Raw genomic sequence first — 11,111 nt, forward strand, 5'->3', positions numbered from 1 at the left:
GCAGAAGTAGAAAGCTCAAATGTAACTTTTTTTATTTTACAGTATTAAATGAAAACAGAAGGTTAAAGAGGAAAACATGAGCATAAAGCTACTATAAACCTTTCGTAGATTCAACAGTAACACTAGTAGTGACTGCATTAAAGAACCCTTGCCACCTACACCATTGCCAACAGTGAAAGACTAAATATATCAAGGGCTTCAACTTAGTTTGGATTAGCTTTTAGTTTACAGGAGGATTTCAATTAACATAAATTTAAGATCTTCACTTGTAAAAAAGTTATTGTAACTATAACCATATAGATGCGGCGTGTGTTTGGGTCGGCTTTTGAACAGAAGAAATCGGGTCCCAATGCAAATCCACCCTGATATTTTAGAAACTAGCAAACCAAGCCTTTACGTGAACATGGGAAATTGACACGATTTTGTCGTAAACGTGGAAAACCCACCGTACAACTAAACGGATATGCAGTGTTGTCTGTCAAACAGTGGCTAAGCAGAGCTTTAGCATTATAGCATAGCAAAATTTGAATAAACCGCTATCGTTGTGCAATCCACAATTTATTACAAAGTGATGTCAAATCGCGGCTAAACTGCTAAAGCACGGAAGCATAACGAATTTCAAACAAACCACTATTTTCTGCTATACGTGATTGACAACACTGTATAGATATTTGAAGAAAAGTTAAATGAAAGTATATGAAAAAATTGAATGCAAAAGTTAACTTCAACTTATGAGAAGCTGTTATAAAAAAACTCGGTTAATATAAGATTTTTTGAATATTTCTTTTTTCAGAAGTAGTTCTTGTGAAGTTAATTCAAACGGATATTATATGAATTCCACAAGTAGACAAGATTTGCTAACCTATTCCTCAACTTCAACTTCGCTATACTTCCAGTAGTACTACTGTGCATCATTGGAACTTTGTTCTTCATTCCTGCCGCTCAATTCAGCGTCATTTATGCGAGTCTCAACGGATAAATTTGATAAACTAGACTGATCAGCGCTTTTGTTTTCAGTTTCCTTTTCAATTGAATCTCCTGTAAAAGATTTGAGGGCAAGTTGGCCAGAATAAAGTAATAGACCAAGGGAGTTCAGGCCAAAAATAAATGTAGCAAGGTAGGTCAAGCCGTTTATTATCGTCCTGTGAAAAATTGTTAAAGGGTTGTCAGGTGTTTCAAAAATAAAAGAATAGCATCACCCCTGATTGATAAGAGATCAAAGCTACCTTACGGTGATTGTTATCTGGCGGGCCTGAAAAGCATACCATTATACTGTTAGATTATGGTGGAATAAAAACAAATGAGTATCAATGCATGAAGAACATGGATAACTGATGTAGTTATTTTATATTTCAATACAATCTAATGACCAGTATAGGCTATAGTAAGTTACTCTGCATATAGATGTGAACCAAGACATACATCGCCTTGTGATGAGCATAACATAACAACAGACACACTTACAAAAGCTTATTTAACTTCAAACAAATAATGTAATTGCAAATTTATAGTTTTACGTTTTCCCTGTGGGGTACTCCAGCAATAAATAATCATTGACAATTGAATTTTATATACAGTTCAAGAATGCGCATAAATAAAAGAATAGTATTTAAATAATAGCTATTTGGCTTAAATACGGTTCCGTTCTCTCTATTTTTCCTCATTCACAATTTCGATACCTACATTTCTATATCCACAATTTTGATACTCCAGTTTTTAAAATGTCTAACATTTTCCCCACCTATGCATTTGGGGCTGAATTTTCACGATTTGGCAAGTGAGATGCTTATGTGACAATTGAGTTAATGACATAGATATAAGTTGTTAACTGATAATCCACCTAGACAATGTCTTGCATCAAATTTAGTTGTTCTACTGATTTATGTATATTTTGCTGAAACGAAAACAAGTTGTTAAGAGTGAATCGACCTACTAAACAATATCACATAACCATCTCACTAGCCACGTCTCAAAAGTCAGCCCAAATGCTTAGGTTGCAAAAAAGTAATATATTTTGGAAACTGGATGAACAAGATCGTGAGTGAAACAAAAAATAGGCTATAGTAGCAAAAGATCTTGTGCTCTAAAATGCACAAGTTAGTCCCCTTCATGTAGATGTGTACAGAGACATATAACACCTTGTGATGAGCATTGCAACAGGCACACTTGCAAAAGCTTATTTTACTTCTAACAAATGTAATAGTAAATTTGTATAATTACGGTTTTCCTACTGTGGTGTACTAGTGCTAAAGTCATTGAAAATTGAATTTTCTACACAGTCCAGGAATGTATTCAAATAAAAGAATAGTATCTACATTTTAGATATTTTTTTCCCATTTAATATTCAACTCTTTCTCCTCACTAGAATAGCGACAATCAAAACATTTTAAATAGACTCGCATGCTGGAGATAATCTTTAGTTCCAACGTATAAATGGATTGCCTGATTAATTAATATCCAATGGTTGAAATGAACTTCAGTCCAGTTCAGAGTTCAATACTAAAAGGAGTCGCGAACGAAAGATGCGGGAGAACAATGAACCAATACAAATCGACATTAAATAGGCATGCTATATAAACAATGTTGCAAACTTTAGATTATCTTGGTACACCAATAAACAATGAGACTGCTAGAGGGTGAAACATTGCTAGTTCAAAGACAAACACTTTGATCAAATATATCCAGGCAATGAGCTTGATCTGTTTTTGATTTGCAAAAGAATAAAAAAACCAGATATATTTGAAGACTTCTTCCATGAAGGACATACCAAAACAACAGCAACAACAATCATAGCAGTTGCAGCAACTTTCTTGGAAACATGTTACTGATGTCACTATTTCTCTAATATTTGTTACTGATGAACCACGAGGAAAAAAAGTTCAGAATGGGTAATTAAGCTAAAAGGGAGCCTGGTGCACAAAGCTCCCGCATACACAGGGTCTGGGAAGGGGTCCCACCATTTGGTGTATTGTACGCAGTCTTACCCTGTTTTTTACACAAGAGGTTGTTTCCGAGACTTGAACTCGTGACCTTTCAGCAACATTGCAACAACTTTACCATTGCGCCAAGGTTCCCCCTTAGTAATTAAGCTTAGTAAATTTTTAAGAGACGAAATACACTCTCATTATAAATATGATCATTATTACAAATAAGAAGAATGCATGACATTAAGGACCGGTGTTGTCAATGACAGATTGCAGAAAATAATGGTTTGTTCAAATCCCTCCGTGCAACAGTCTTGTAGCCTGCGATAGTCACTATTTGACAATATTTTGTACAAAGTAGTGCATCGCAATATAGTGATTTGTTCAAATTCTATAGTATTATAACTCCACTATTTAACAACACAGTTAACAACACTCCAACACAGAAAACAGCCTTATCTGATTCAAACTAACATACAAACTATGCAAACAAAAAAAGAACATATACGGGTAAAAGGACATGGGAGGAGAAGACATACAGAGAAATCATCTGAAATTGTTTGTCGGCTCAGACCCGCCTCGATGATGGTGGCGAACTTATACAAAATAAGAGAAATAACACCAGCTGATATTGCCCCGAGAAATGTTTGAACAGGTGAAGGTGGACCTTTAGTAGTCTCTATTGAAGCAGTCCCCATAGCTTTCAAAGTCTCCAATGCTTCTTCCTTTACTGACTTCTCTCCAGAAGACCTGAATTGCTAAAACCACCAAAAAAAAAAACACATTTCAATGAATATACAAAAAAATTAATCACAGTATAGCACATATCACCCTAAAACTTGAACACAAACAAACTCAACAAATTCAAAATCAGTCTTTTACTACAGATTCATGCTTTGAACTCGTTTATCGTCTTACATTTCTTATGATGAGGATAACTAGACATGTTCATCCTAAGGAGAATTGAATAATAAAAATAAAATAAGAAAGAAAGCAAACCGTTTGTTTGAGACGTTTAGCCCTGCGGCGGAAGGAGCGGAAGAGGAGGACGGAGATAGCACCGGTGAGGAGAAGACTGGCAGCGATTTGGATGAAAGAAGGGTCGTCAGTGGAAGAGAGAAGAGAAGGAGTAGAATCATATGGGATTTCAATGGGTCCATCTGTGAGTGATGATGATGATGTTGAAAGAGAAGGAATGACTGAAATTGAAAAAGAAGAAGTGGGTTTTGTTGTATGGAGAAAAGGGAGAAGAGAGGGTTTAAAGAGATGGTTATGGTTGTGTGTTAGTAAGAGTGGTATGGGAAGGTGGTGGCACTTGGACTGCAACATTGTGCTATGGATATAAATTATTTTAACACTCACTCATCCATCCATCAGATTGGGAGGAGGAACAACAACATTGGTAATCAATATTTTGTTATCCAAATAAATATCTGTGTGGCTTTTGGTGGGAAAGCCAAATGCTCACATATCTATTAGACTATCTATATCCATTTTTTATTTATTTTATTAAGGGAGTCAAAAACTTTAAAATGGATCCCACATTATACCGTATGAAAACTAAATAATTCAAATTTATCACCACCAGAAATAAATAATTCAATTCAAATATATAAAAATACATTAAGAAAGCGTCATTGGATCAAACTCTGCTGCCTATAATGATATCTTTAATAAATGATCTGTAAGTACATATGTAAGTAATCATTAAGTCTGGTCTGTCTTAACTCTGATGAGCCTCCGAAACCCAACTTACCTAAACTTTTCAACAAACAAAACATTATAAAGAAGAAAACATATATTTAAATAAATCAAAGTAAATTAAAAACATATTAAAATATTTTAAATAACACAGTATATAACAAAAAATAAATTTGCTTATCACGAACATCTAATCTTTTATGTAAGATATCATTTGGTAATGCAATCAGGCCATCGTCCAAATAATCATAAGAATAATCAAAATTGTCATCATATGTGGCACATTCATATTCAACAATCATGTTGTGCAATATGATGCATTTATTTATTATACATTTGAGTGTATCCAACTGCCAAGATCGAGTTAGGTTACCATCAAAACTTAAACGACAATTAATAAAGGTGTTTTAGTAAATGATATTAATTTTACTATCAAAATAAACACAATTAATCATTTTCTTAATAACCGTGCATCAACCTTAAATGATTATTATTTAGAGATGGGGGAGTATTGAATATTCGGACATATCCCTCTTCATGATTCCTCTCTATATTCATTCTTTGACGCATAGGCCTGCTAAAACTCGCGACTTTTGTTGAAAAATTTCACAAGTTTTTTATCCATGTTCATATAAGCCATGAACATTTTTGTAATGTGGGAAGAATTGGAAGGATCCACCCATGCGAAGAGAAGTTTGATGTTGAATATAAGATGCTAACAAAATAAACAATCCAACTTCATTTGTAAATATTGGAGACATCTTGACGCAAGTGTCTTCGTTTATGTGATGGAACGATGAAACTGCACCTATAATGATGCTCATAATTTTTGCACATTTTTTCTTGTATTATTATTATTATTTTCTTTTTTTTTTTCAAATAGAATTTATTTTTTATTCAAATGGGCTTTGTTGATACTACTTGATGACAAACCCAAATAATTTGACAAATATTTTTGATTGAATCCTTGAAATAAAGATAATGTTTCAATTCGTCCCCTCTCTTTTATATACTCTCAAATCTTTTAAAATTATCAGAAGAGTGCGGATTGAGAGACAATCTAAAATAAATAAAGAGATGTTTTTATCTGTCTTCCAACTATTTTAGAAAACCGATTCCGTCACGATGCATCATTTGGGTGGAAAAATCAATGTTTTATGGTCGTCATGAATCGGTTTTCTAAAAATGGTAAGGAAATAAAAGCAGATGTGAAATAAATATAGAAAAAAATAGTTTAGCTTAGTCCAACTTACCAACACTTGGTTTGTAAGATGGTTCTGGTTTATTCCATTTGGTCTTTTTCTGTTGGGTTGATATTTGTGATATGACACAAGGGAGTGATATTCGAACTCCCCAACAATTGTCAGAATATATGAATAAGGAAAAACCAACGAATTTGTACGGTATAGGATGTGTGCTTACAAATCATTTGTGTGGTCTGGATGATACTGTGGAAAACATAGGGTTTTTTGAATAGTGTAATGGGCATTGGCTAAGATATAAGACATCATAAAAGATATTTATCTTAATAAATACTAGCAAGGACCAATGTTACCTTGGTCCAAATGGAACTAGATTCATGTTCCTTAAGTAAGGTCTTGGTTTCAAGCCTCGTGGATAAAAAAAAATGGTTGGGAGGGGATATTTGACCCACTAAAGATGACCAATTAGGTTTTTCAGCAGAGATTAATCATCGGCAAAGTTGATGGATACTTCGCATCTATTTTCTATAGTTAAAAAAATAAATACGAAGAATGATTATTACTGTCATTATTATTTTGATTGTTCTTAGGAAATTGTTACAAAAGAATTGATCTATGAAGTGTGATTTATGATGATGATATTCAACATTTAGTTGATGCAACAGCTCTAGCCCAAAACTTGATATGTTTTTTCATGTCATCTGCAGACATCTTATTTCCCCAATTTGGAACAGGAGGAGTTGCACAACTTTGCACCAACCATGCTTCAGATAAGTAAGGTCCTCTTGCTGCTTTATCTTTCTCACTTTCATCTCTATTTTTCCCCAATTAGATAAAGGGATTTACAAAAGAAATGATTTTTTATTGGAACTATTTCGCTACATATTGGGGGCTTATTCAAAAGATATACTTCAATACCTTGGAATCCAAGTTTTAATAAGGCATAACAGAACATTTTCATTTGTTGATATTTACTGCAGCCTTGCAACACTATAGTTTAAAAGTTCTGAAAGCTTCCTGAATGGAATAGAATCTCTTTCACCGTCATTGTTCCAACTCCACAAGGTTAATCTTACTGGTCATTATTACATCAACAATCAATCGCTTTTCCACTTGTTCAAAAACTTGAAGCTTCTCAAAGAAGCCATCATATTTGACTGTCATAAAATATCCAATGCCGGTATAGCTTCTGCTCTCCGTGAGACACCAATATTGCAAGTCCGACAAACGTGCAACCTTGTTTACACTCCTTAGGAACTGCTCTTCACTTAATAAGATTAGAATGGCAGACAAAGGTACATGGGAAAAAGTGTACAAAATTCTAATTCTTTGATGGATTTTGTTGTAATCCCTCAATTAAAGTTTCTCCATTTGGCTCGCAATTATTGGTTAAGAGATGAAAGCATCAGGATGTTTTCTTCTATTTTTTCCAATTTGCAACTACTTGATTTGAGCTATTGCTATAACATATCTGAAGAAGGTATTTGTCAATTTTTAAGATGTTCTAAGATTAGACATTTGAATTTGGACCACTTTTCAAGAATCGAGCACCGTCGAATGAACTTTAAAGCTCCCAAACTAGAGGTGTTGAACTTGTCACATACAAGAATTGATGATGAAGCACTTTATGTGATCTCAATAAGTTTTCATGGGCTTTTGAAACTGTTACAAGGCATGTTAACTAGCATTCCCAAAACAAGGGTTGACACGGATGTCGTATGGACTGTCAATTGCTGATCTAAATATACCATATACAAATATACAATACTAGGGTTCCCAAAACAATGATGAAACTGTTACACTTTAGTGCATATTGTTCGTTTTGTTTCTTACTTCACTATCAAATATACCATATACAAATATACAATACTGCCGAACCGAGTTGTCACAAGTCTTTAGCAGATTTCTTCACTATCATATCATATATAGTTGGAAAGTGTCAAATGTACGTTCTCAGAGTTTTCATGCCGAAACTAGAAAGAAAAACGAAAGCAAAACTTGTTTTGTTACATAAAAAGGTTTAGCTGGATTATAACAGATTATCTATATTCTACTGGCTTAAACTAAAAGAACTAACTATAACTTGTCACAGGCTTTACTTTTCAAATAAAAACTAACTATAATAGCTGTCACTTTACATGGCCAAAACCACCCTAAAATATGTGTGAGAAACTTACATAGGAAGAGAACAAATTTGCTAAACCAGAATGAAATATATGAACCGACTCACTTAAGAGCTTACAAGATGGGAGCAATTCAGACGAACCTGACCTTGATTTCCAGTCAAAACATCAAGGTTAGACAATTTCAACATAACCCTTGCGAAATCCATCCGAAAGGTTGATCCGTCATCTGAAGCATAAGCAGCCAATCTGGCAGTCTTCTCTTGAGCCATCAGCTGTTGATCAGCAAACAATAACCCTCTTCCTCTCAACAAACTCTGATAGTAGTGAGTGTCAAAAGATGCTCCAGATGGCACTGCAGATGACAATGCTTGCATGTATGACATCCCTTTGTCACTACTAGAGTGATGAACATTCATTTTCTTTGAAATTGTAAACGTCGAAAACGTGCCGTTGCTGCTGATATTATTCTTACTGTTGTCAGGACAGTTTAGCCTCATCTGACTGAGAAAATCGAGAGGTATACTTGGGTCTGGTTGCCCTGTTCCTTGAAAGTCGTACAGCCTTTGCTGAACGAAATCGCAACCGATTTTTCCAATGTTGTGTCCTCCTGTAGTTTATCAAGAAACCAACAGATCTCATTAGCCTTATTCAAGGTTTTAAAAAATATGTGGGATCACAATCTCAGCTACGACATCAGGGTTTTTGATGTCTTTGTGACCACAGTTGAGGCTGGATCAGGCTCAACAGTTCTTAATGCAGTCACGAAATATACCTTATAAATCTTATATTCATAAATGCATAAATGTAAAGTAATTTACCAAGGAGGCTGACTGTTTCCCGTGCGTTGAATCCTCTAAGATTGAAGAGGTGCAGTGTGTGCATAATGTTATCGTCAGGCCTTGGAATCTGATCCGTTGCCTCCTGGAAAAAAGATTGCAGGCTATCTCGTCTGCCTGTTAAAACTGGATAGAATGGCCCACCAGCCTGCGATGGCCATGTCAATTAATAAATCATACGTTCATAAATAAAGTGAAAATGCATCAGAATTAAGAGCTTTCAACAAAAGATATATGTTATAAACTTATAGGTGTTAGGAACAAACCAAGTAACTGAGTTACTACTACAAGTTGTTAAATATGTTTCGTCGATAGTATACAAAAGCGACCTATAATTTGAAAGGAGTATTAGAAGTGCTGTTATCGAAAATGTTAACGAGTGCCCCCAGGCACTCATTAAGACCTTTAAATGATAACTTTATATGAAAATTTGTGTAATCAAATCCATTGCAAATTGAAATATTTAACTTTCTTATAATTTCTTATTTTAAAATCTTTAAAGAGTATCTTGTGAACACTCGTTAACAAGACTATGTATTTCCTATTTATACATTAATTTTTCTTAATTATTTGTTTCAAATTATTATCAATCTTTATCTATACTTATCTAAACTATGTATTTAAATTGAAAAAGTCTGTGATGTTAAGGTAAGGACAATTGTGTACGTAAAAATGTTTTGGTAAAAGCAGTAGTTAATGAGTTCCCTTAAATTATTATATATAAATTTAAATTCAAAAAATAATTTGCATTGTTATGAGTAAATTTGTAAATAGTTAAAGGTTCAACCAAAATTGATCGTTACAAATAGATTCATTTATATTATGGTATAAATTTAAACTTAGAAAAAGTATACTAGTATCCTTTCAAAAAAGAAAAAGGATGATTCTATTACTTCCAAGCTTGAATCAATTTGCAGATGAAAACATTTAAAAAACAACTATAAGTCTATAACACTACAGAGTATAGACTATGCAGCATAGTAATAAACTTGAAACTTGTCTTTTAAGATTACATAGAGAGTCTAACATGCTATGAAAAATTAAATTACATTTTTTTTCGTCATTTTCTAATTTGTATCTCACTCTCTTTCGGAATATTACACATCACAACAATGTTGGAATCTGTGTGGTTTCGCAGTTCTTTCAGCCATCCGTCGACGTTCTCAAATGTTGCATGGCGTGTAACATCATATACAAGAAGTGCACCAACTGCCCCATGATAGTAAGCACTTGTGATGACTCGATACCTGCAGATAGAAACAATGTGAATTATTCACATGAGTTTCTTAGTAAAGGCAGTTACAAAAATTGGCTGCTTGTTACAAATCAATCATAACAATGGAGCGTAAAGCAAGCAACAATGTAGTATTGTGTTCATTCAGGTGGTTAGAAGACCAAACTATAGATATCAAGACACCGCTTATTGTACTTTCTGCCTTGGCTACAGAACTTGAATCATACGACAATTCCATACCTATCATTCGTAAGTTTGATAATCACATTTGACTATTTCGCTAAACAAAGATAGAACCAAAACAATGTTACTGGGGCACATCATGAAGACTGAAAATTGCACATCCTTAGATTTCTAGTACTAACAATTGGGGTACATCAAGAGGATTGGAAATTACACATCCTTAGAGTTCTAATACTAATAATAGGGGCACATCAAGAAGATTGAAAATTGTATATCCTTAGGATTTTTACTACTGATAATTTGCACATCATATTTTGCACAGGTATGCCACCTCATAATATTAGTTTGAAAGAAAAGAAGAAAAAAAAAAATTGGATTCTAGTATCACAATCGCGATTTTCACCGTCAGATCAAGCTGACGATTCAAGTTCTGGCTTTGTATTTTGACCTCAATTTACTAAAGTCGGGGCGAGAGTCGTTTGGTCTTGATTCAACGGTCCAAATTGTGTGGTTGTGTCAAATGCATTATCGATTCACGAAAAATGGCCTTTACCTCGAGAAAAGATGGATAAAAGAATGTAATAAGTTTTTCTTATTTGATGTTTAAACTTGAAGGTATAGGGTGTTCTTGGGCTTGAACCGGTACTTTGTTGCTTCAGATGTTGGTTATGGGAAGATGCAATGGTATGCTTTTCACGGGAACACCCCCTTCATGTGGCCCTTTCCCGGAAGATATATTTACTCTTTGTGACAATCTATGTCACACCGACACTTCAAATTGAAAGCAGCTTTGAGTGTTCGACACATGTTACTAGTGTCTACATGTCGTGTCTGGTGTCCGTTGCTTATAAACTTGATGGTAGTTGAAACAAATAGATTTGTATAAGCTAATGCAAGTAAGAAGA

At 34.1% G+C, this 11,111-nt stretch overlaps 2 protein-coding genes across 2 annotated transcripts; both read right to left on the bottom strand.

Annotated features, from left to right (window-relative positions):
- Window positions 1-471: 471 nt before the first annotated feature.
- Window positions 472-4,367, bottom strand: LOC25487288 (uncharacterized). The gene is made up of 4 exons (XM_013609177.3): window positions 3,924-4,367; window positions 3,464-3,682; window positions 1,227-1,252; window positions 472-1,142 (listed from the first exon to the last, which is right to left on the bottom strand). The coding sequence occupies exons 1-4, from the start codon at window positions 4,251-4,253 to the stop codon at window positions 902-904; spliced, it is 816 nt and encodes a 271-aa protein (XP_013464631.1). The 5' UTR covers window positions 4,254-4,367; the 3' UTR covers window positions 472-901.
- A 3,363-nt stretch (window positions 4,368-7,730) lies between these two features.
- On the bottom strand, window positions 7,731-11,013 carry LOC25487290 (putative Peroxidase 48). The gene is made up of 4 exons (XM_024777113.2): window positions 10,949-11,013; window positions 9,898-10,036; window positions 8,772-8,937; window positions 7,731-8,560 (listed from the first exon to the last, which is right to left on the bottom strand). The coding sequence occupies exons 1-4, from the start codon at window positions 11,011-11,013 to the stop codon at window positions 8,058-8,060; spliced, it is 873 nt and encodes a 290-aa protein (XP_024632881.2). The 3' UTR covers window positions 7,731-8,057.
- Between the last annotated feature and the right edge of the window lie 98 nt (window positions 11,014-11,111).

This window comes from Medicago truncatula, chromosome 2 (genome assembly GCF_003473485.1).
Source record: "Medicago truncatula cultivar Jemalong A17 chromosome 2, MtrunA17r5.0-ANR, whole genome shotgun sequence".
NCBI lineage: Eukaryota > Viridiplantae > Streptophyta > Magnoliopsida > Fabales > Fabaceae > Medicago > Medicago truncatula.